This window comes from Pimephales promelas, chromosome 7, assembly GCF_988280905.1.
Source record: "Pimephales promelas chromosome 7, fPimPro1.hap1.1, whole genome shotgun sequence".
In the NCBI taxonomy this organism is placed as follows: domain Eukaryota; kingdom Metazoa; phylum Chordata; class Actinopteri; order Cypriniformes; family Leuciscidae; genus Pimephales; species Pimephales promelas.
Genome location: NC_142775.1, coordinates 30192732 through 30219069, shown reverse-complemented (window position 1 = coordinate 30219069; position 26338 = coordinate 30192732). Strand labels below are relative to the sequence as shown.

Here is a 26338-nt window from a genome sequence, read left to right as displayed (position 1 = left end):
CAGAGATGGTGATTAAAGCGCAGATGAATCTACAGTGCATTATAAACAACTAGGCCCCTGATATTTATGACCACAGCCTCTCAAATATGAATTACTCAGGGGGGTTTACTGATAGGCAAATAATTAAGTTAATGAAGGAAAAGTAAAATAATCTACTCCTTATGCTGATGTCACCGGGCCATTTAATTTGAAAAGATGAATTACCTCAATGACCAAAAGAGCATTTTTACAGGGGTGTGGTGTTAGGCCAACAATTAAATATTAAAGCAGAAGGTGCAGTCAAGCTAGAATTAGACATATTTATATGTTGATTAAATGCATTGCAGTGACGGGAATAAATACCCTGCCAAACCAAAGGAAACTCGAGCACTCAAAGTGGCAAACTGTGAACATTTATCACGGATTTGGACAATTGCACCTGAACGATCCCACCTGAGCCTACTGAGCCTACTAAAACGTCTCTCTGTATGTAAATGTCCCTTAACTGTTTCCGTCGTCGTTGTCATGGAGCTCGAACACAACTGAACTGGGAGTAAAAGTTTCAGCATGGCGAAACAAATAAATAGACACATTTCTGTTACGTTTTGGCAGCTTGTTTGACATATAACTGCTTTAAATAAATCTACTGTGGTAAGTTATATTTTAGTTGGCTACAAAATGTAAAATAACGCGAGTTTTGCGATAGTAGAAGGAACAAACGTAGGCTAAAATATAGGCTAACTTACTCGTAACATACATATAAGTTGTTTTTATTGTCAAGCAATCGATTTTATGATGGATTTTAACAGAATTATAGAATTTATGCCATTTTAAGACATTGTCATGTTTTAAAATAAAAGATGCTAGTAATTTTATACTAAAACACGAAACCCACTGATCTTTATCAATACTAACAATATCCTCTGGGTCAGTCACATTTGCTGTCTCTGATTTTCATAAAACAAATCACTTAAGCTAATAGAGAGGTAAAGAATTGAGTGACACAAGGTCATTTACACCAGCCTCGGTTAACCTCAGAGTCAGACAGGCATAACAGATCCTGCTTTTGCAATAAATGTAAATCTATCACTTTAGTATGCAGCTGTTTAAAGTAATACCAATATTGCCTAATGCAGCATAGACTGTTCATAATATCAGTCAAGAAATTAAGGTTAATCTCTCTGATAAAGTCCCAAATCTTCCAAGTACTACAGCCATGTCTGATTGATCTAATTTGATACAGTACAAAACCTGTATGAAATAGTTTAATCCCACAAATACAGCACCATTGACCTCTGTTGGTTTGTTTTAGTTGCAATGTTGACGGATAATCCAGTGAATCCTCTGAACCCAGGCATTCCCTTTGGAGGCGCACACAACCCACATAGAAAGGTAAGATGGACAAGGTGTTTTGAAAGTCATAAAAGTCCACTTTATTTGTGCAGAAAAAAAAAGATGTCACACTCTATAGTCTATAGCAAGTTGTCACACTAATTGGGTTACAGATTACAATGGAACATTTTAGACTGTGTGAAACAATTATAATAAAAACAACACATGTACGCATAACCATTGTAATTTTCCACAATAAAAACTACCTTTACAACTTGACAGGTAGCTCCTATTTCTTATTCATTCTATCCTCAGTTCTTAGTTTTTGTTTTACTGCAGATATTCCATTTCTTCTGCAATTGTTTGAAATTGAATGATTTTGCATTGGCTTTTTGCTATTAGTCTGCTTTGCTGAAATGCAATGCCCTCTGCTGGTGTAAAAATACAGTAGACATTATGATGTGCCTACTTTGTTTTCAGAGGGTCTCAAGCCTCAGGTCAAGGGGCCTTCAGAAGAGAACCCAAAACTGCTTCTTTGGGGTGGAGACCTGTGCTGAGCTGGTCTGGGAGGACTGGGAGCCAGGGCTAGAGTATACCAAATCTTTGTTCCTTAGAAGTGTACATGGAAAACTCCAGAAAATCACCGTCAGGTCAGTCCACTTAAAATGTTAGCCTAACTCAAACAAGCATTCAAGGCTAAGTGTACTTACAAGTACGCTACCGTAATTAGTTTCGGGTAATTTTACTTTTTATTTTAAAGCTTGCATTTAATATTGTAAAATTTTATTTCATTTTAAAATAACTCTTTTCTATTTGAATATACAGTACCGGTCAAACGTTTGGATACTCCAGTCTTCAGTGTCACATGATCTATGCTTCAGAAATCATTCTGATATGCTGATTTTATTCTCAGTTATTATCAATGTTGAAAACACAGATACCTGTGATACTTTTTTTCAGGATTCATTGATGAATAAAATGTTAAAAAGATCAATATTCCAAATTAGAAATCTTGTCTAATATAATTTTTTACTATCAACATCCTTGTGAATAAAAGTATTAATTCAACAGAATTTAATAAAAGAAAAGAAAAATAAACGGCACCTTTGAACGGCAGTGTATATTTTTACACAAGATTTCTATTTTAAGTAAATGCTGTTTTTTTTTTTTTTTTTTTTTACTTTTAATTCATCTTAGAATCCATTATTAATAAATCAGCATATTAGAATTATTTCTGATGGATCATGTGACAATGAAGCCTGAAGTAATGGCTGATGAAAATTCAGCTTTCCATCACATAAATACATTATATTTTAAAGCAATAGAAAATATTTAAAATTGTAATAATATTCTACAATATAACAGTTTTTTTCTGTATTTTTGATCAAATGCATGTAGTCTTGAAGAGTGTAAGATACTTTTTTCAAAAACAATAAAAATAGTAATTTTAAACTTTTTACTGTATTATAAAGTACAATTTATTCATGTGATGCAAAGCTGAATTTTCAGCATCATTACTCCAGTTTTCAGTGTCACATGATCCTTCAGAAATCATTCTAATATGAGAATTTAATTCTCAAGAAACATTTCTTATTATTATCATCAATGTTGAAAACAGTTGTGCTGCTTAATATTGTTTTGGGAACTATATTACATTTTTGTACAGGACTCTTTGATGAATAGTAAGTTAAATCAGCAGCTTTTATTAGAAACAGGAATTTATATTATAAATATAATATTATACTTGTCACTTTTGACCAATTTAATGCATCCTTGCTAAATAAACATATTACATTTAACTTAATATTTACAAAAATATTTCTGACCCCAAATTGGTCAGGATTATACTGGTGGATTTGTTTTATTTTGTCAATTTCAGACCTCCTGAGTCCAAGTTCTTCAACACACCCTATTCTCAGACCATCCTTCTGAGCCCAGGAACATCTTTCTCACTCCCAGTTACTTTTCAACCTCTTGAGAAAGTAAAGTTTAATTTTTTTTCTTACCTGTTATATCATTTTAAATTTGTTATATACATTAATCCTGTGACTACAATTAATTGTATAATCAATATTCACAGCAAGTAAAGACAGATCTTATTTGCATGACTAGACGACCAGTTGTATTGACTTTAATATGCACATCAATTGATTATTTAAAAATATATTTTGGATTTGTGTATATACTTCTTTCTTGCCCTGCTCTTTCCAGTGTGAGTATGTGGACACTATAGAGTTTCAGGGTAAGGAAGGCACGTTCCAGGTGTCTCTGCGAGCTGTGATTCCTCATCATGACCTGAAGGTTCCAGACACGGTGATCCTGCCACCCTGTGCTGCCCGCCACAGCTCCCAAACCAGCTTCCTGTTTCGTAATTCCAGGTAAAGATGTGTTTGCGTGGTTAAAGAGTTGCCTCCTAAATAATGTTTACTCTGTGTCTCACAGTATTGTACTTTGGGTATTGTTTTGCGGGAAACTAGGTTGTCACAAAGGCAGCTGAGTTATGGAGAAAGTGTGAAAAAAATGCAGAATTTTAAAACATTCGAATGCACATTTTCCCACTAGTAAGCTGCAGACAAGATTCAGGTGGTATGTGGATCCTCCGTTCCAGCTGTCCCCTGAGACTGGACAGTTAAAGCCTGGAGAAGAATGCAGGGTTACCGTAGAATTCAAGCCCCAGCAGGCTGCAGTGTGCCAGGCCGAGGCCTGCTGTGCTTTCGGAGACGATGGGGAGAGCAGCTGTACTGTACTACTGCGTGGGCTGTGTGAGTACACTAAGCTTTTGTTGGTTAAATGTCATTTAGTTGTGCAACATTTTAAGAATTTCAAAAAGCATATTTAGGGTTTTTACACTTGTAGATCTGTTCTCTCAGTTCTTTTGGTCCGGACCAACAAAAAAAAAAAAAAAATACAATGATACAATCTTGGTTTGCTTAATGTTCACTCTGTCAGCAACTTTTTGTTTTTACAGTGCTAGCAATCACACCAGAAATGGTCTTAATCAAACCAAACCTGCCAATTTAGGGTATATTGTGGTCTTCTAACATTTCTCAGTTGTAAAATCATTAATTTTCTATAGTCGAGAAATAAATATTTAAGAATTCTTTATAATCCTTTAAAGGCAGACCTACCATGAGTTCAGAAGTTGTTAATCTATGTCTATGTCTAGATTTTAAAAATCTAGTTTTTAAAAGCCAAATTCCAGATTAATGACCCTACCCATAAGCCCACAGCAATCAAAACAGGACAAAAGAGTGTACTCCCATAAGGGATTGTGAATGACTTGCTGAGTTAGTTTCCCTACACTCCCAAAATTAATATACAGTATATAGTAATATTTTTGCAAACATTTAAAATATATTGTTTTTAATACTTGTAACCATTTACTATAATCAAAAGTTTTAATTTGTACCAATGATTTTTTATCCAATTATGTCATTTCAAGTGCTTTGTGGGATTATAGTTTATTGCCTCTTAAAGTATACAGTAAACAAAAAATGTTTACAAAGCTATGATTCATATCAGACGTTGGTTTAGTTCATGGCGCAGAAATATTAACTGTTGAAAAAAAACTGTAAACAAAAAATAGTTTAATCCAAGGCCTCTAAAATGTGGGTGTCACTGTTATTACTATTCATTGGTTAGACAAATAATCCTGCTCCAAATTCAATGCATTGGTTAAGTCAGGAGGAATGTTAGGAATGTCTCTAAGTACACTGAAGAGCTATAGTGTTGCATTCTTGTCACTGCTTGTTAAATTGGAAATAAGTATTTTAATATAAAAAATCTCACATCACATTTAACTTCCTTTTCACAGCCAAGTACCCCCGCCTCCAAATCAGCTCCATGGGACAGGAGGAAGGATGTAAGGTGCTTGAGTTTGGCAGTGTGGCAGTAGGAGACACTCATGAAAAACACTTTGAGATCTACAACCTCTCCACTGTATGTTTCCCTCCACCCTGCTTTCTTTGCTCATTGAATATTTAGACATTACTCACTCTCTTTCTCCATTAGGTCAGCGCAAAGTTCAGCCTGTCCTGGCTGAGACGACCCCCTCTCATGGAGTCTGTGTTCAGCTGTGAGGTGCATGAGGGGAAGATGGCCCCACATTCAGTGTTGAAAGTCCCTGTCTGCTTCTCCCCACTCACAGTGGATCTCATAAGTGTGGACTACCTCTGCCTTACCTGTCCTGGAGCTGTAAGCGAAGACCTGCTCAAAGTGTCAGGCACCAGCATAGGTACCGTTCAATGCATAACCAAACATCTGCTAATAAACATATCCAACGTGGTTTGAGCGTCTTCTTCTGTCCACTATAGGTCCAATAGTGTCTCTAAGTACCTCTGTACTAGACTTTGGCTGTATTGAGGAGGGCACAGAGGTCACACACAATATTCAGATCATCAACTCCTCTGCAGTATTGGCTCATTACCAGTTTGATGTGGACACTGGCAGCCATAGTGTGTTCAGTCTTGATAAGCCTTGTGGGTCTCTGCCAGGCAGCAGCAAACTCACCCTGCGTGTGAAGTTCAGACCACAAAACCCTATAGCTTATCACAAGACAATGATTTGTTTGCTGCTGCACAGGGTAGGTCTATCTATCCATGTATGTATCTATCTATGTATCTGTCTATGTATCTGTCTGTCTGTCTATCTATCTATCTATCTATCTATCTATCTATCTATCTATCTATCTATCTATCTATCTATGTCTGTCTGTCAGTCTGTTTTTCGGCTTCTTGGTTGGATTTCTACTCTTTTCTTAACTTGTTTTCATTTAATTGACTGTGTAGTTTTGCTTTTCTTATTAAAGGAGCCACTGTTTTTGGATTTGATTGGCACCTGTCACTCAGAGCAATTGAAGCCAGCCATTTTAAAGCCCAGACACCTGAGTGTCTACAGATTAAATCTGCTACGAGGGCTCACCTGTTACCCTCCTGACTTACTGAGTTCCTTGCTGGAAAAACAACGATTGAAACGGGATGATAGCGGAGCATTGCAAATGCAGGAGGTGTGTGTTTGTCCATCTGCACTGTGGTGTAACATACGAATGCTCTGACATCTAAGAGTTGAGTCAGATTTCCTTTCAATTCTTTTAAATTCTTAGGCCAGAATCCTATCCTCATTCTCAAAATCATACTCAATTCACAAAAATTAGGGTGTACCGCAGCTACAAAAAAAGTTCTCCCGTAAAATTAAACATGGATGTTTACATCACATAACCTTGCATCTAACTTTTATTAGATTCCAGCAGAGGACACTTGCAACTCCACACCTCCCTTCAACCCTCGAAGTCCTCTGGAGGAGTATTTCCATGTAAATTCCGCACCTGAAGCGGAAACAGAACTTTACAACACCTCAAACTCCACCCGATTCCCCGTCCCCCATGTTACAGTTCAGCCCCCTGAACTCCTTTTTTATGACGGCCCAGCATCAAAGTCAGTTTCTATCACCAACCACACCAAGGGCAAGATCTGTCTGATGTGGTCCAGTGAAGCAGAGTCTCCTTTCTCCATCTCTCCTCTCTCCTGTGAGCTGGGCCCTCTAAAGACCACAGCCTTCAGAGTGACATACAGTCCCAACCAGCAGAACATCTTCCATGCAGCACAGCTTGAGTGTTTCACTTTTTACAAGGTAATGTGAGACTAAAGAGTTGTTCACACCGATAGTGATCCACAGTTAAAGAGGGACCCAAAGTCATTAGTTTTCAACTAGCAGAATGACAAAATGTCTTGAAACTTGACCAAGTTCAGAGATGTTTAATTATATGAATTATATGCAGTTAAGATGTGGCCCTGCCTACCAATAGACAATGTAGACAATGATAAATGTCATGGTTCTATATAAATGGTCTCGCTCCACAACATACAGTGATAGAATTTAAAAATTGTGCATAGGAGTTTCAGTCAATCTGATTCATGGTGTAGCTGGTCCACCAGCACTTTTGCTTCCCATGCATGGGACCCGCAAACCAGCATCCCATGCTGGTCAAATCATGCAAAAATACCTTATAATGGATTTTTCAACAAGTTAGTATATAGATTTGGTAACCTCGGGCAATTAAATCCCATTCAATTTAAATGGGACATGATGTGAACACGAGTTCTGTGCATGAAGGTTTAATTGACTTGAATTTTGCTTTTGTCATCCCCAGGTTCTGAGGGATCAGAGAAATGTGGAGGATCAGAATTTGTGTCCACCCTGGTGCCTTACAGTCAGGGTGAGCGGTCACTCGTTTCAGCCTGGAAAAGAGCACTTCACCCCCAACATCTCTCTTCAACACCCTCAAGTAGTAAGTCTGACTGTGGTGACATGTTTCAAAATAATGGCTGTGTCCAAAATCTGAAAAACAGGCAGCATACTAATGTAGGAAGCACATCTGAATCCAATGCTCATACCATATCCTGTTTACTGACATTTCCTCATCTGATTGATTTCAGAAGGCAGCACAGATGTATCATTTGCTTGCTGCCTATGAAGTCCCACAATTCTGTGCTTTCAATCCCAACAAAGTTGTGCTTAAAAAAATGGCATCTGAAAGTTGCAGTTGGTATTCAGATTGTGCGTAAATGGATCATTTTGTGTTTATATTTGATGTTACTATTGTAGTAGTTAAATATTGGCTTAGCTGTCATCTAAGCTCTCTCTATTTCTTTGTAAATTATTAAATCGTTACGCTGCCTCAGAAGCCTGCTTGCACAAAGGCTGCTTGCAAAGTCATTGCCTGATAGGGCAGTGAGGCAACAAGTCAGCTGCCTAAGCTTTTGGACACAACCAATATGTAGTGAGAGACCATATGGAAAGAGACTGTATGTAAATATACTTATAAAGTTTTAACACCATCCATCTCCCTGCAGGTATTCCCTGCCCTGAAACAGTTAGCATACCGCAGTATTCTCCTGAAGAATACAGGAGATCTGCCAGTGATCTTCAGACTGGACCCAGAGGAGTGTCCATCAGTATGTGTGCTGCCATCCAGTGGTCTGGTGCCACCTGGAAGTCACCAGATCCTCACATTCAGATGCACTCCATCTCCGAATCACTCTTCCAGCATCCCTTTGACATTACAGCTGAATGCCACCCCCAATCACGCACAGGTTAACACTAATGTTTACGAAAAATAACATAATGTGTTGAGTTGCCGGAGTAAGTGGTTAAAGCCAACTGGATGAGTGATGGAACGTTTTGAACGACAGAGGAGAATATTCAGTCGACTAGAATAATCTAGAATCATGAAAACTTAGCTAAATCTTCACATAATTATTCTGTGGTGTCATTTGCCAAATGGCGTTTTCATGGTTCATTTTAGCCTATAAATGAATCTTTTGTAGGTACTGAATGTGGTTGCTGTAGCAGAGAAGCTTTCCATGAGCGTGGAGGAGGGTGGCAGTCTGTTCTTTCAGCCCACAGCAGTGGGCTCCTGCTCTGAGCGAACACTGTGGGTGAAGAATCTGAGCAGGGTGCCGGTGGAGTTCAAGTGGAGGCTTTGTGGATCTGACCGAAGGGTTCTCACTGTACTGCCAAACACAGACATTCTCCAGCCCAATGAATCCAAGGTAAGGCTGCAGCATAAGTGTGGCGTTTTGGGGTATAGTAGTTTCGACATTATTGATTGAAAGCATTTGTTTGTTTTCAGGTACAGAAGTGGTCCTTTGCTCCAAAGGAGGAGATGATGTACAATATGAAGCCTAGTCTCACGTTCTGGCCTGTCCAAACACCACAATGCAAGAAGTCCCGTCTTACCATTGAAGCTGTTGGATTGGCATCCAAAGGCTCTCTCCAGGTGTGTTACATTAGATTACATTCCCTCAAAGCTGAAGATCATCATCATACATCTCTAAAGGTAGGGACACACCAAAACGACGCCAAAGAACTAACACTGATTAAAAGATGATGTTATGACACGAAAAATGACCCGACGGCGATCATCAGCTTGGTGTGTACCGGGCTTAAGGCGTCAGTTCATCTGGAAGACATCTGTTTTGTACAAACATTTAACAAACAGAAGTTTTACTTACAAACGGCCTAAAAAGACATCTTCCAGATGAAAATGCACATTGCAAAATCCCTCCAATGTACGTGTGCTATCATGAGATAAACTAAAAACGATGACCTAATGATCTAAAGAGCATCTTATGCTTGAATGGAAATAAGAACATCTGACCATCTGTCCAACAGATACATTATCAATGACAAAGATTTTCTTACATTTGATTAGTGACCTTAGGTTTGAATGGGTTGGATATTCTATAAGAAAATGATTGTCATAACTGTTTGTAACTTTGTAAAATGATGTTTTTCCCCCAGGCAGAGCACCCAGTTATAGATCTGGGTGAGGTGCTGGTGGAAAGCTGTAAGTCATTTGAAGTTCCTCTACTGAACAACAGCCCTTGTGCTGTCAGTTACTCTCTGACCACACAGCAAAGTGTCACTGATACAGGCCTTCTTGAAGACTTGACTCAAGATCCTTTGGGTAGGACTCAGTAACTCACTATTCTTATCCTAAAAATATGTTTACTGGCATTTCAAGCACTCTGCGTCTCACTAGAGTATATTTGGCTATATACAAATTATTATTTTTTTTAAATTATGAAATTTATACTTATATTCATCAAGGATGTTAAATTGAATTAGTGACAGTAAAGACTTACAATCTATTTAAATAAATGCTGTTCTTTTGAATTTTCTATTCATCAAAGATGTTAAGCAGCAAAAATAATATGGAATTATTTTCAACAAATTAGAAAGATTTATGTTGGATCATGTGATACTAAAGACTGAAATAATGGCTGCTGAAAATTCAGCTTTGCCATCACAGAGACAAATTACATTTTAAAATAGAATAGAAAACAGTTATATTTAAATTATAATAATATCACACAATATTATTGGTTTTACTGTATTATTGATAAAATAAAGGCAGCCTTGGTGAGAGACTTCTTTCAAAAGACCCCAAACTTTTGAACAGTGGTGTAGACGTTTTATGTTGTACATATAATTAATGTTCGGTCTGTCAAATCAATTAAGCTTTAATTTTTCAGTTCTGGAGATGGAGAATGTAAAGGGAACCATACCTGCTGACTGCAGGCTACCGATCCACTGCTCAGTGAGACCGGCTCGCAGAGCCCATTACTGCTGGACAATCAGTTACCATATCCTCAATGCCTCTGGTAGCGTACTAAAAAAAATAATCGTTTCAAACTGCGATTCCTGTGTGTGTATTTGACAATATTGAACCTTGCATACTACAGCCTTCCAAAAGTTAGTCCAGTTTTGGCCACCAATAACCAGCATTAACCAAACTGGACCAAGCTGGTATTTTCAAATATGCCATTTTGCACGTTTGAGAGAATATTACATTTTATCACAATGTAAAATTTGTTTTTCTGGTGGCCAGGCTCTGTGGAAGGAGAGCCTCAATCTATATGCCATGTACAGGCTGAGGGAGTGTATCCCACCATGGAGGTGATGGATGTCCGTAGCTGTGGCAATGTGGAGGGGCTGAGTAAAATTCAACTCTGGCGCCTCTTCAATCTGGATACACTCAACACTTATCTACGCAGAGATCCCAGCCCATCTGAGCTCACCTTCAGGGTGCCCACTAGACACAGGCAATACTTTAAACAGAGTATTGTTTTTTTGTTTTTTGCTTCAATTAAAACAGTTGTAAAACTTTCCTTTGAATCTATTAAATCCTTTTGCAGTTTTCGACAGCGTCCCTCTATCTTTACATCAGCCATGATGGATTTTAGCTTCAGGGCTGCTCCCCTGGGCTCAGACCCCACCAGTATTCTGCTTCTGTTTAAAAACCCAGGAAGCATTCCTGTTGAGTGGTGAGCATCCATAACTTGGTCCGCCATTAGTTTACATTAGCAAATAAAGTCACACCGACAATATAAAGACGTAATCAAAATGGTCTCCCTTTAGGTCATTCTTGTTCCCAGAGGACCAACAGATTGAGTTGGAGTACTGGGCTGAGACTGGAGATTTCAGTCCATCTGAGCTCCACCTGATGAAGATTCAGGAGCACAGGCTTTTCTCCATCTCCCCACGCTCTGGTAAACTCCAACCTGGCCAACAGAAGACAGTGCAATTCACATACAGGTCAGGAAATAAAAGCACTGTTATGATTCTGCTCTGAAGTGTTGTTTTGTGATGCACAGAGAACTATAAGGCATATGCATCTCTCACAGACACGAATTTGTGGGGACAGATCGTCTTCCTGTCTTGTTGAAAATTTCATGTGGAAGAGAGATACTGGTGAGACAAATGATTATTTTCATTACAACATGCATAATTTTTTAACTAACATTGTATGATGATAATTCTCGAATTGTTTAGCTGAATTTTACAGGAATAACTGTGGAAAGAGATAGACGCTACATTCACCTTTCCTCCAATCGGCACATCTTTGCCCCGATGGCAATTGGTGGTTTCAGCCCCCCTAAACAGGTTAGGTTACCTGAATTTACTTTTTTTTTCCAGAAAGCTCTTTTTTTTATATATAGCTACACAAGAAAGTCTATATAATAATTTTTTTTTTCTTATTATGATGGAATCTTGCATATAAGCATATTATATTATATTATATTATATTATATTATATTATATTATATTATATTATATTATATTATATTATATTATATTATATTATATTATATTATATTATATTATATTATATAGCCCTCCAAAACAGGCCACTGACAAAACATTAACTATACTATAATATATATATTTTTTAATTATTATTGATTCATATATTGCTTTCCAAAAATTATATTTCCTCAGAATATATATTTGGTATTTATTGAAGTATCTAACAGCAGGGGCTATCCGGGTCATACTAACCAGCCAATAGGGCCTCAAGATTACTTAGAATTATTTAAAATAAGAAAAAACAGGTATTAAAGTGAGCTAAACAACTAAAAATCAAGAAATTATAACAAAAAAAGTCCAGTAAATCACAAACAACTGGAAAAGACAACGTAATATTGGTTAAAACGAGTGAGATCCCTGAAGAACATTTAGCGCTTAAACCGTCTGGAATCTTGACATTTAATGTATATAAACTGTTGCATAGATTAAGAGGGCCTCCAAATATATTGTTGTGGATGATGGGGGGGCCTTGAAGCCAAAAGGTTGAAAATATATAAAAAACAACATTTAATTGTATTCATTGTTTAATTATTGGCAGATTCTTGCAGTCATCTGCTAGATACCATCTGTTTATATTTAATAGTCACAAATATGCTAAATGTTTATTCTGCACAGGTGTATGAACTGTATAATGCAGGAACTCTCCCACTGAGGTACCACTTCGACACCACTCCACTGGAGGAGCTGATGGAGGAGAACTTTAATCACCCGATCTTACAGTGTATAAACCCTGGCGGAGAGATCGAGCCAGGCCACACCGCACTTGTGGAGTGGATCTTCTCCCCACTCGAGGCTAAAACATACAGTGTTAGTTACTCCACAATAACATTTAAGTTGCCATGAAATGGAAGTTGCAAAAACAGTCCATGTTGTAACAATAGTTTTTATCTGAAAAGTAAACTTGGTAACTTTTAATATGCACAACATTAAGTGTTTTGTACTAAGTTTGGTACACAACTCCATGTTTTACAGGTGGACATTCCAATTCATGTGGTGGAGGGGGACAGCATGTTTGTAACATTTGAGGGCCAAGGCTTTGACGAAAGAGAGTCAGAACCCATTCAAGTACAGGATGGATGCATTACTGTGCCTTGCACTCAAAGAATCCCAGTACCTGGACAAGTAAGAGTGCTTGATTATACAAACCATATACGTATAAGAAGTGTTCCACAAATAAATTAAGCAATAAATTAAATCTCTCTCTCTCTTCCACTCTCTCTGTGTGTGTGTTGTGTAGGTGGTGTTCCTGTCTGAAGATAGAGTGTGTTTTGGTGATATCCCAGTGTGCTCTCGAAGTACACGCATTCTTTTTTTGACCAATGTCTCATACACAGACCAAGTGTTGTATAAGTGGAACGTAACAAGCACAGAATGCCAGCAGGTATGTAGATTTTAGGTATTAGATCATGCAAAAATGAAAATTCTGATGATATTCCAAACCCATATACTATTTGTTTGTGCAAAAGTCTTAAGAGACATTTTTATGGTTCTTCCCTGTTGTTTTTTGGAGCTTGACAGAAGTTAACTGTCACCATGGAACTATAAATTGTAATTTTGTGCAAAAAAATTGTATTGATAAGATAACATGGTCAGTCTACTGAGTATATATTGACTATTGATTGCATGTGTTTGTTTGTAATGTTGACCAAAGACTGTAACGATCTGTCCTATGAGTGGCCGTCTTGCACCAGGGGAAAGTGTTCTCTGCATCTTGACAATACAGGCCTCAGGCATCCCCGCTTTCTACCAACAAGACCTCCTCTGTGAGGTGACAAATACAAAAATACACCAGTGAACACATTCACATATAGACACATACAGTATGCTTATTTGATAAGTTTCCGTTCAAAAGTTTGGGGTCAGTATGATTTAAAAAAAAAAAAATGTTTAAGTATTTTATGTTTACCAAGGCTGCATTTTTTTAACCATAAATACAGTAGAAAAACATTGTGAAATAATTTTTGCAATTTAAACTAACATTTTTGTATTGTAATACATTTTGAAATGTAATTTATTCCTGGATGACAAAGCTAAATTTCCAGCATCATTACTCCAGTCTTCAGTGTCACATGATCCTTCAGAAATCATTCTAATATGATGATTTGGTATTATTAATAAATATTATTTGGTAGTTATTAATGTCATTGTTGAAAACAATATTTTTGTGGTACGTCAGTATTCTTTGATGAATAGAAAGTTTAAAAAACAGGATTTATTTTGTAATATAAACATTTTGTAACAATGTAGTCTTTACACTTTTGATTAGTTTAATGCATCCTTGCTGAATAAAATTATTAAAAAAAAAATCTTACTGACACCTAACACAATCATGACTACACTTTCAATGTTGAGTCAAGGCCACTTGTTTGAACTTGAGAGGAGAATTGACTTCACATAATATCCACATACATTATTTTGGCCACTGGAAACACATCTAAATGTTTGTGGCTCTCTTTGACAGATAACACTTGTGAATATGCTAGCACAGTATCATAAAGACCTGCGACAGTGGGAGGAGGAGACTGAGAGACAGAAATATGAGTTTACTCTCACTGAGAAAGACCTGCTACAGACAAAGCAACTGGATACATGCACTCAGGTCAGAAAATACACATCTTTAACGCTGACAAGTAGGCGTTCACATCCCATTCACCATATCAAAACATGTTAAAAAACGAATTATCCTCCTCAGAAAAGTGCAGTGCCTGAACAGAAAACTGGCAAAAGAAAATATAAGGTAAACCACAAAGACAAGACAGTTAAGTTATGATTCACCCAAAGTTTAATTTACATGTTATTTTTTTTTTCTAAATGAGAGACTAATGATTTGCTCCCCATGTGGCAGACCCTTCCGCCCATTCGTAGCAGTGATCACGCTGTGGGCGGTCCCTCAGCGAGACCCAGTCGGGCTGAACAGCGGGTCCCGCAGCAGACAGGCCAGGAAAAGAGGAGACGCCCTGAGCCTCCCTGTCCTACACTGCTCCACTTGGGTGTTACTGCACGCTCTCACACCCTCATGGAGTACCAGACACACTTCCCCAGTCAGTTCAACACTCATTACATCAACAGGTACAATAGTGTGCAAAAGTCAGCATTGAAACCTGGAGGAATTACTTTGAGGATTAAAAGTAAACAAAGTCTGATGTCTATTGTTATATTTCTTTCAGATCTACGCAGCCCAAGCATTTTCAGTCTGGGACAGGCGAGGGCTGCCATCTTCCTGCAAACCTGCCCCCACTCACTCATGACATCATCACACACGTGCTCAATTCTTTACTACAGTAATCTGATCCCGTTTTTTTTTTTTTTTTTTTTTTAAGTTAATGCACATTCTGCATGTCTTCTGTTGTTTTAAATGGAATAATTGTCATTCCTAGTCACAGGTCACACTGCTTACTTTGTTCTACAGGAGTCTTTTAGTTGAGCCTCAGTTCCAGCAGTCTCTGGTAGAGGGCGACACTGAGCAGGTGCTGTACTTCACACAGCTGCGACCTGCTCCTGCTCCTGCCCTCCCTGCTCTGTTGCAAACTCTACCTGCAGGCTTCCAGGATCCTGTAGAAATGTCTGGTGTGTCCAGTGCTACTCCAGCAAAGACTTACACCAGAAACTGTAGCACTGCAGACCGACCCAGGAGTGAGTGTGACCAGAGGTCTTTGAAAGAACTACTGGAGGAGACAAAGCTGAAGGTCCAGGAGTCCATTCGCAGGTGTGCTGTTTTAAAGCAGTCAGCATTAGTTTTGCAATTCCACATGGTGATGGGAGTCTGCAGTGGTTCACAGACTCGTTGAATTATGTTGATAATGACAGAACTGCCAAATAAAGATGTTCAGAGCAAGACAACAAAAATCTAATTTCCATGACTATTCCAATTTACCAGATTTCCCAAGACAGTGGGTTTAAGTTCTTAAATAAAAAATGACAGTTCTTGAAAGAACAAATAAGAACACCTTGGAAGTGTGCTGAGTGAATGCCCATTAGTGAGTCCTAGTGAGTTTTCTCTTTCTTTTCTGCAGGTTTCCTGAGTTCTGTGATCTGCTGGAAGGCATTTTGCTCAACACCTTGCAGAACTTAATGATGGAGGCTTTCTTGGGTGAACTGGTGCTGACGACACGACCGCGAATCATCGCTCTTCCGCCTTCCTCTTCCAGGTTACTGGCGTCTACATTTTATTTTTAATCTCACTTTATCTGGATCAGATAAAAAGTATTTTTTAAAATCTTACAAAAACGATGCAAGAAATGCATCAAGAGGCATTGACTCTTGTTTGAATAGCCTAAGAGATATTAGCCAAGACTTTACTTTTTCATTTTATGCATATGTACTGTAGGAAAAACAGCCTTGGCTCCAACAGACAGTCCAGTGCTGAATCTAATAAGGGAAAGGAGCTGTTCCGCCCCCTAGTGACCAGCCCAAGCCCGTACATGTCTACCCAGGCCAAAGTCTCAAACCTGGAGCCAGAGCAGTAATGAGCCATAACGCATTTTTAACTTAACAATCAATATCACTGTATGACATGCATAAGACTGATTCGTATTAAACTGTATTCAAAATGACAATCCTGGTGTAGTTTATCCTACCCCCAACAACTGGGAAAGACTTTCCCACCACCAACAACTGTTTCTATTAAATTAATGCTGACTGTTGTTGCGCAATATGAGTCCATTGAATTGTGAAGCAATTTGGTTAGAAAGAAAGTCCACAGATGTGGCTCACATGAAGTACAGTATTTCTTTTAAACATATACTGAATGTAAATATAATAAGATATATTTGTCTACTGTCTATATATATATATATATATATATATATATATAAATATATGAAGAGTTCAGATGCAAAAGCCTCTAAATGCCATTTGAAATTTTCTTCTTTAATGATGATTTTTATCAAACTTGTATATTTAAGTTCAGTAATTTCACTTAAATGACAATATTTAAGTGAAATTACTGAACTTAAATATACAAGTTTGATAAAAATCATCATTAAAGAAGAAAATTTCAAATGGCATTTAGAGGCTTTTGCATCTGAACTCTTCATATATATATATATATATATATACAGTATATATAGACATAAATGTATACATTTTAAATAAGACACATGTTTGCGGATCTATGCTAGACCTGACTACTTTGCCTGTAGTTAGTCCCAAGGGCATTTAAACTGTGCAGTCACATGGCCAGAGTGGCCCATTATCAAGTTAAGGACATCGTCTGTGAGAAATAACTTCAGCTGCACAAATTTCTGTCCTAGTGCATGGAGGATGTCGGCTCTACTATAACAATGACCATGAGTATGATGATGCACTGAATTTTAGCTCATTTTAGAGAGGACATTTTTTTTGTTGCTCTAAATGGGCGCCTTTTATTCTGGCTGCTGTCCTATTCATGAAGCTACTGAGGAGAAAGATTGCATTTTAAGGTAAGTGACCAAATGTTGTTTTTTTCTGTTTTGTAGTATATAGTCTACATAATTAAATAATAATTTGTTATGAAAAAATAATAGAAATTAATTCCACAAACGGGGAGTGATTTTTTTTTTAATATAAAACATAAATTATTACTATGGTTGAATATTTTAATTATATTTAATAATATAATAATACATAATGTTATTAATATACAAATGAATATCGTTATGTGTGTAAAAAAAAAAACAGTAAATGTATTATTATATATGTGTTTTTTTTTCTGGTATAGAGTACATAATTTAGTATCAATTCATTTATTATCAATTATAAAAAGAAATGAATACTATAAGCAGTGAGTAAGTTTTTTTATTGTTTTATTTAAGAATAATTATTGTTATATATTTGTAAAAATTACAACTACAAAATGTGTTATTATATAGGTGTTCCCTTTCGAAAGGGAACTTGCACTGCGTCGATGACACTATTGGGGAATGCCATTTAACACACCCCTGATCACATGCAGGGCACTCCCCAATAGCGTCATCGATGCATTGTCTCGTTCCCTGTTCTCAGAGAACAGAGGTTACAGCTATAACCTAGACATTTTTCCTTTTATATAGTTGGCTACATATTTACATATATATTTTACATATAAAATATTTATCAAAAAAAAAAAAAATATATATATATATATATATATATGTTATGAGTATTTAAAAAGGAAGTATATTAGTATTATCATTGTTGTATATTTTAATTGTATTTAATTTTAATAATAAAACAATAATTATTGGTATATATATTATAATAATTATAAATAGTTATATATTTGTAGAAATGACAAGTTTATTAATATGATTTTTAACAGAACTTTATCCAGATGTGTTTGTGCAGTGTTGTTTAATAAAGTGTTTTAATGCAGGACCAGTATGTCCAGGGACAGGGAGACCGCAGTGGGTCATGAGCTGCAGGACAGCAGATCTAGATCAGAGGAGGAGAGGAGGACCTGGAGCAGCACTCAAACCTCCATCTCCATTACTGAGGGGGAATCAGATGCTGAATTAAACACTTTCATTAAGATGAGAAACAAAGCGGAAAAAGATACTGAGGTAAGGAACAAATACACATGCACTTTGAGATACAGTAATATCTCAAAAACAGAAGCAAGGAGAATATATTTTACTGCATTTATATGTAAGTTAATTGTTTGTCACACTTAAATATGGGTAAATGAATGACAGTTTACACAATTCTTGAAGCTTAATTCTGGGAAATGTCAAGTGTGACGATAATCTAGGGAAGTTTGTGTGTAATTTAGGTCGCATTTTTTTAGTATAAATGATCAATGAGCACACAGCTGCCTCTTATTCAGACAGGATCCCTCTCTACATATCATTCATACCACATTTAAATGCATGCATTTAAACAGCGATTTTTAGTTTTTTGCATTATAGTTTGGCTACAAGTAAATATGTTGGAATTTAGGGTGATGTAATTTGCCAATTTTCTCAAATTGAATTCAGTTCACTCAACTGTGCCAGAAAGACAAGTGATGAAGAGTTCACTTCAGACACAACGCAATTGGATGGTTGTGGTTTCCTATTGCTGTGATGTGATGTGAGTGACAGGTTGATCCCGCCCTCGCGCCATCAGAGAAGAGAAGAAATGTCACAGGCACAGCAGAAAGGAGGAAGTTATTTTGATTAAAGGACACATTAATTTAAAAATAATGATGTACATGGATATATATTTATCATTTCTGAAGTTAATCTCCACTTCATATAGGATCAGTAAGCTTTTTTTCATGTTTATCAGTCTTTGGGCAGTTGGAAGGGCACATGGTTTATAATGCTCTTAGGGACTTGTTAGAGTCAATTGACAGTAACTCAATAGTGATGTTCATGTTCCACGGAAACTACGTCTCCTTCCACAAAGCTCTTCGCAGCATTCTCTTGGTCTTGCTCTTCTTATTTTTGTCAATTTCAGTTGCATGGGCACAGATTCGTTCATTCATAGACTAGATATGAATAGTGCTATAAAAATATATTTGTGTGTGTGTGGTCCCTGGTAAACCATATGCTGTGGGGACCAAATGTGCCCACAATGATAGTAATAACAGTCATTTTTGATGTTTTGTGTAGAATATACAGTGTGTGTGTGTTTGCATGTGTGTATGCGTGTCTGTGTTTGTGTTAGGAATGGGAGAAGCTGAACTATGATATCCACAGTCTGAGGTGTGCTCGTAAAGAAGTTGGGACACGTTGGAAGAAGATCTTGCTTCAGCTGGGTGATGTGGACTATATATTTATATTTTATATTCAGTTTTTTTCTTTAATTGTACTAAAATGTATATATTATCTTCATATGTTTCATTTATATACATTATGTTCAAGAGTCTGAGGTCAGTAAGATATTTTGTAAAGAAATTGATTTTTTTTTTTTTTTTTTCAGGAAGGCACACACCAAATTGTTTTAAAGTGACAAATATGTATTTGGAATGTTTATATTTCAAATAAATGCTTTAAAAATAAAAAATAAAAAATTACTTTCTGCAAAGAACCCTGAAAAAAGCAGCATCTGTTTTCAACATTGATAATAATAGTTAATTGAAATTTATTGAAAGGATTTCTGGTACAGGATTATACAATCCTCTATTCCAGACTCTAAAAGATACAAACTAGATATATATACAAATTCACATTTTGGTTTTAATAATAATAATAAATGTTTCTTGAGTACCAAATCAGCATATTAGAATGATTTCTGAAGGATCATATGATACTGAAGGCTGGAGTATGATGCTGGAAATTCAGCTTTGCATTATAGGAATAAATTACATTTTAGAAATATATTCAAAACGAAAATATATATTTGAAATTGTAATGATCATATAAATGCAGCCTGGGCGAGCATAAAAGATTCAGACTTACTGACCTCTCTATATATATGTTTTAATTATATTATATTTATTCTTTATTTTCACATTTCTCTGTCGTATGAAATTATCTTGCCTACTTTTCCATCTCTTGTCACAGTGAGAATAATGTCCATTTTGTGCTTAGTTAATTATTTAACCTTAAATACACAATACAATACACAATAATAACAATAGAATACCAAGTCAAACGTGACCCTAATTTGCCCTTGTAATGGCTGTGTGGAGTGTAAGCATGCCTTAGTGTCTGAAGACGTGCATTCATGTAAATGTATCTGTATGTTGTTGATCCAGGTTACCAGAAAGAGGTGGACTCCTTACTGACAGTGAACAGACAAACCGTTCAGAGTGACTGGGACAATGTGGAGAAGGCCAGAGAACTGCTTCATATAGTGTCAAAGGAGACAAGCCTCTTCCCCTGTGGGCTCAGCAACAACGAAAGATACGTCTTCGTCATGGTAAATTTATGTCTGCATAATAAATTACAGTCCTAACCTTTAGCCTCAAGCATGTGTACATTACATGGATTCACCATGATGAACTACAGTATCTACATTATTATATTTTGCTTGATCACGGTTGTCCCAGTTTTACAAGCAGTTCAGTCGGTTTGATATATTTTAATTGTAATGATCATTTCCTAGGATCGCCTGGTGTCTTTGGACAGTGCTGAAGACTTTGTGCGGTTGGCCAAAAAGAAATATCCAAAAATTTAGTCTTAAGATGGAAAGAAAGTTTTGTGTTCGGACTCATTTGCTACTCATTAACTATTTAAATCAATAAACTCACTGATGTTTAGATGAATGAATTAAGAATGAATGACATTAAAGTCATCATGAAACATAACCTGTGATAGTCATTTCTTCCCTAATGTGAAACGGCTTTTTCTTTGTATATTTATTGAACTTAAAAAACACTGTTACATAACATTTATTTATAACATTAATAATGAAAAGCAAGTAAATAAATTTATGTAAAAACATAAATAAACATAAAAAAGTGAATAAATAATACAAAGTTAATATAAATACAAAATGTTGTGAAACGGCTTTTTGAACTTGAAATAAATTTAGGGCATGGCTGTTTTGAATTCTTTAAATAAATAAAATAAAATTGTATAAATTGTTCTTGAACTGACCAAGTATTTAAAGGCAGCTGGTTATAATAAAAATATACATTTTATCATTAGATGTTACATTTGGATGCAAGTTTTTTGGATTAAAAATCATTTACTTTTTACATATAAATCCCTTACTTTATATTTTTTCAAGGGAAAAAGTAATTAAACTTATTAATGCTTTAAACCCAACAGTGGGCGGGACTATATTTTGTACATTAGGAATTAATTGGATGGTTTGTGTTGCTATGATGGCAAGTGACGTGAAGGCCAAGTATGGTAACCCATTCTCGGAATTTGTTCTCTGCATTTAACCCATCCAACTAAGTACACACATTAGGAGGAGTGAGTAGTGAACACACACTTGAATTGTCCCCCTTTTGTGATTTTATGTACTTCATCAGATTTGCCTGCAGAGGTCAGTCTAACCTATTTATTTGAAAATAATTTCTTTCCACTCAGCAGTTGTCCAGCATGATCTCACCAATCATTTGAAGAGATGAGAAATCTTATGATGAAGATTGACAACAGTGTGTTTCGCAACCCTCTGCTTGTCTGTTTAATGTTCTTCTATCAGATAATAAGTGAGTGTGGTCATAGTTTCAGCTGTGCACGTTGACCTATATATTGTTGTCTCCTGGGCCTGATGTGAGGGGCCAAAAAACAGATGTGGAGCAGAGAAAGAGAGAGATTGAGAAAGCAGTGTAAAGAGGAGGAGGAGGGGTTTTATTATAAATCTTCTGAGTCTTCAAGCTTGGCTTTCTCGCAGTGCTGAAGGCCAGCAGAAACACCTTGTTCTGATTATGTGTTTGTGTGTGTGTCTGCTCATGTCAGTGTATGTGTGTGTGCATGAGTGTGATAGTCCTGGCTTTGTTGTCCCGTCCCTCTAGCAATTGCTGGAAATGTTCATCCATGACCAAAGGACAGGTTCCAACTCTTTACAGCTTACATCATCTCAGGATCTGTCTATGAAAAATGATCTGCCCCCATTCACCTCCTCACAGACAGAGAAAAATAGGAGCATTTTATCCCTATGAAGGAAATGTGATTGTATTTCATAATGACTGTAATTACTGCACGAGTCCAGCTTCATATCAGCTTTGACAAAGTAGAGTACTATATAGAGATAGAGATAGAGTACTATCTCTTTTTCCACTCTTTTCTCACTTTTACTCTGTCTTTCTGAACTTTATTTCATGTCAAATCCTGCCACCGTGGATTTAGTACTTTCTTCAATTCACACAATTCTACAGCTGAGATGCTTAAGTTTATACTGCTATACACTGTAAAAAATTGTAAATAAAACAGATTATTGGAGTATGGTTTTTTTTATTTATTTTTTTTTTTTTCAATTTAAACCGCTTCAAATTTCCCACTTGATTCAGTGTGTTACTTGCTGTTTCTTTGTAAATGATTGAGAAAGCAGATCTAGGCAGGTGGAGCTGGGGGAGAGGGTTTCAGATGAACTCAGACAGCGCCTACAGAATCAGCAGAGGTAAGTGGTATATATTGATCCTGAAATTAAAGCTGAGCGACTGTCTGTTTTTTATACAGAAACCATCCAGTCTCATTGGAATTATGGTGAATTATAACAGAAATGATAGCTTCATTTTTAGACCAAATGTGAATGCAGAAAGTTGGTTGCTGGCTTTTATTCGTCCTGAACTCATTCAAGCTAAATAATGGAATATATGCAGTGTACCATCTGGCCTCAAATTTTGACATTACCCTGCATATCAACAACAAAAGTGTCCAAATAGTTTTTGGTGCCACTGTATATACTGTATGTATAATACCATTGTGTGCCAATGTAAGTGCGTTTAACAGACTATGAGGGATGTGAGAATGGTTTTCTCATCATAAGAACACTTGGCAAAGAGAGCAGCCAGACCTGTTTCTCTCTATGAGCTAAATAGACGTGGAGCCAGACATCTCTCCATTTTCCTTATAATAAGGATGCGAGTGATCATGTGAGTGGCATAATGTGTTAGTTTAAAGGGGTCCTATCATGTTTTTTCAACTTTAGTTAGTGTGTAATGTTGCTGTTTGGGCATAAAAACATCTGTAAGGTGAAGGGGGCGGATTCAATCACAATAGCAGAATTATTATCATTGGCAGCACATTCATTTTCATAAGCTGCACAGCAAATTTCAACCTAATAGGGGTTTCCAAAGTTTCTGTTTTCTTGAGTCACACTTGTCCATGGAAATAATCCCCAATCGATAATTTAGGTTACTGATCAAGTTACTCAATTTGTCAGCCATTTCTTAGTCACGGTTAAAAGTCACATGAAGTTATAACAGAGATGGAGCTGGCGATCTTTGAACAACACAGCTTGGCTTCTGTGTGATGAAATTTTTCAGCTGGCTAAAAACGCTTTGGTGGACACACAGCCTAAGCATAGTAATAGTACTGAACTATAACCTTATTAGCTAAATAGAAAAATGACATAATGATTTTGTAGGGGGAAAAAATCAGAGTTTACACTGTGCCAACATTGCCATCTTATTCTTCAGCACATTCATGTTAGTTGTCGTTTAGAATACCAAATCTTGACCTCTACAATATGTTGATGAAGAGACAGATATCAAGTTGATATTAGTGCATTTACTACTAGGTTGAAATCGAACGTAATTGTTATCTTTTTGTAGCAGCATAACCAATCAAATCTTTGAAAACAAAACACAACAGTAAAGTATGGAGCCCCTCAAGGCCCTGCTTTAGGACCAGTGCCATTTGTTTTCATTAAAAACTCTTTACACATATCACGTGACTGAAAGCTCAGAGCTTTCTGTAGTTCACCGTATATATGCTTTTTTCCATATTTGTCTTTATTGAGAAAGTAGTGAGGGATTTCTAGGCTGGAGCAAGTACGTTTTTTTGTGGTTAAATTTGTTTCTGAAAGAAGAAAAGGAATTTAATATATGATCCTTGCTTCTGCTCTGAGGGGGCCATGCAGTGTTTCCTTATTGAGGGAATGTGGTCTGTGGCTTAAAGCCATCAATGATTGGACACTGGCCTCTTACTTGGTGCAGTGAAATAAATAAATATCAGTCTTTCTGAATGAAAATAAGTTCTCCTCATAAGGCCCTAGCATGTTGGGATGATATCTCTCTATTCTTGAAAAATATCTGAAAAATTATGAGTTAAAGGTTTTGCATCACAGTGAAAGAGAGAACTTGTAGCCCCAGGCATGTTGGATCACAAACAGATGTATTACTTCAGAGGGCAAAAGGTGAAAGGTCGCTGTAGGTAAGAAAAAATGCTGCTTATCACATGTGCAAATTATTCCAAATACTGCTTATTTTCCCCGGCCCGCTGTCTTTAATGATCTTTTTTAATTGGAAAAGGAAAATGGGTAAAATCTTTAATCATTTACATAATTCAGGAATACATAAATACAATTTAAAATAAATAAAATTTAGAGTACATATTATGTATGTATCACACATTATAACATTAGAAAATAAAGTATGGACTAAATGGAATTATTTATTATTAAATGTATTATAGTTTAAATTCATATTACATGAAATTATCTCAACATAAGAGTATTTTTGGTACATCTTAAATGATCAGGTGTGTGGTGACCAGGAAGCACGAGGAGACAAGGCGAACCGGGCAACAGGAATTTAATCAAAAACACAGGAGTAACAGAAACCACATTATACATAAAATTGTTATGTTGGTCATACTTCCAAAAAGTAGAATCTGTAATACCAAATGATAGTATCCACACCGGCGCGGCGACTGACAGCTGCACATTCTCCTCAAAACATTGGATTCATCCACGCTGTGCCGTGCCGAGGTACAGTTCATGTAAAGTTTATAATTCTGCGAATAATTGCAGATTCCGAACAGAGATTGTGACAACGAGGAAAAATTGTGGACCTCAGCTTTAAATACACTCGAGTGGCCTTTTACTTAATTAATAACACTTTCATACCCGTAAGTGGCCTTTTATTAATATTTGCAAGTACAGGTTTTAAAAAAAGTATACTTTGAAAATTTGAAGTGCACTCACTACTAATGTGTCTTTTTCACATGGGTTTACATCTTAATGGTACGAAATGTATGTCAATGCATTCTAACAGCCTAGTCCAGCGCCATTGCATACACATTTGGTTGAAGAAATTTTGTCCGAGGACATAAATCATGTTAAAGGGATACTCCACTTTTTTAGGAAATAGGCTCATTTTACCACTCCCCCAGAGTTAAACAGTTGAGTTTTACCGTTTTCAAATGTATTAAGCCGATTTTTTGATATGTAGAAGAATATCAGTAACCAGACAGTTTCTGGTCTCATTGACTTCCATAGTATATTTTTTTCCTACTGTGGAAGTCAATTAGACCAGAAACTGCTGGTTTCTGATATTCTTCTAAATATCAGAAAATCCGCTGAATGCATTTGAAAACGGTAAAACTCAACTGTTTAACTCTGGGGGAGTGGTAAAATGAGCCTATTTCCTAAAAAAAGTGGAGTATCCCTTTAAATCTACAATCTACTTTGCCATTTCCTTCCTAAACAACAGAGGAGTCAGGTCACCAGACTGAGGTAGGATAACCAGCTTTAAATCAATCCAGTTGACTCATTTGCTGTGTCCTTATCTACAGCCTGGCTCTACTCTGCTTTATATCACCACAACCTAAACTGACCCCTTTGGCCAAGCTCACACTACCCCCCTCATGAAACATTAGACTTATTTGGGTCAGTTGACGTAGCCCACAAATGAAAGCCATTATGCTCCGTTCCCGTGAGACTGGACCATACTGAATCTGAAATTTTGCACGTAAGCATATTGGCATTGACTCTGGCGATTTCTGATGCTATTCACTGATTTAAACAGTTTGGTTTAAGCTGATTTGAGTAGTGAAACAGTCTTTTTTGGAGCAGAGCAGAAATCCAGATGTGTTTT

General features: G+C 36.6%; 2 protein-coding genes across 2 annotated transcripts; both read left to right on the top strand.

Annotated features, from left to right (window-relative positions):
- Positions 1-479: 479 nt before the first annotated feature.
- Positions 480-16517, top strand: cfap65 (cilia and flagella associated protein 65). The gene is made up of 33 exons (XM_089133320.1): positions 480-630; positions 1292-1371; positions 1792-1961; positions 3191-3293; positions 3523-3689; positions 3874-4073; positions 5126-5250; positions 5323-5545; positions 5625-5893; positions 6119-6316; positions 6550-6939; positions 7460-7597; positions 8163-8402; positions 8637-8861; positions 8942-9088; positions 9613-9778; positions 10347-10475; positions 10703-10916; positions 11010-11138; positions 11233-11409; positions 11499-11565; positions 11647-11757; positions 12577-12768; positions 12934-13083; positions 13199-13342; positions 13613-13729; positions 14423-14560; positions 14654-14698; positions 14807-15030; positions 15129-15242; positions 15371-15667; positions 15975-16109; positions 16289-16517. Exons 2-33 carry the CDS (start codon positions 1297-1299, stop codon positions 16425-16427), a joined length of 5358 nt encoding a protein of 1785 aa, XP_088989446.1. The 5' UTR covers positions 480-630; positions 1292-1296; the 3' UTR covers positions 16428-16517.
- Positions 16518-17063: 546 nt separating this feature from the next.
- On the top strand, positions 17064-21226 carry LOC120487019 (melanoregulin). Its single transcript, XM_039683183.2, has 5 exons — positions 17064-17381; positions 18293-18479; positions 19567-19657; positions 20600-20763; positions 20950-21226. Exons 1-5 carry the CDS (start codon positions 17314-17316, stop codon positions 21019-21021), a joined length of 582 nt encoding a protein of 193 aa, XP_039539117.2. The 5' UTR covers positions 17064-17313; the 3' UTR covers positions 21022-21226.
- The last annotated feature ends 5112 nt before the right edge of the window (positions 21227-26338 follow it).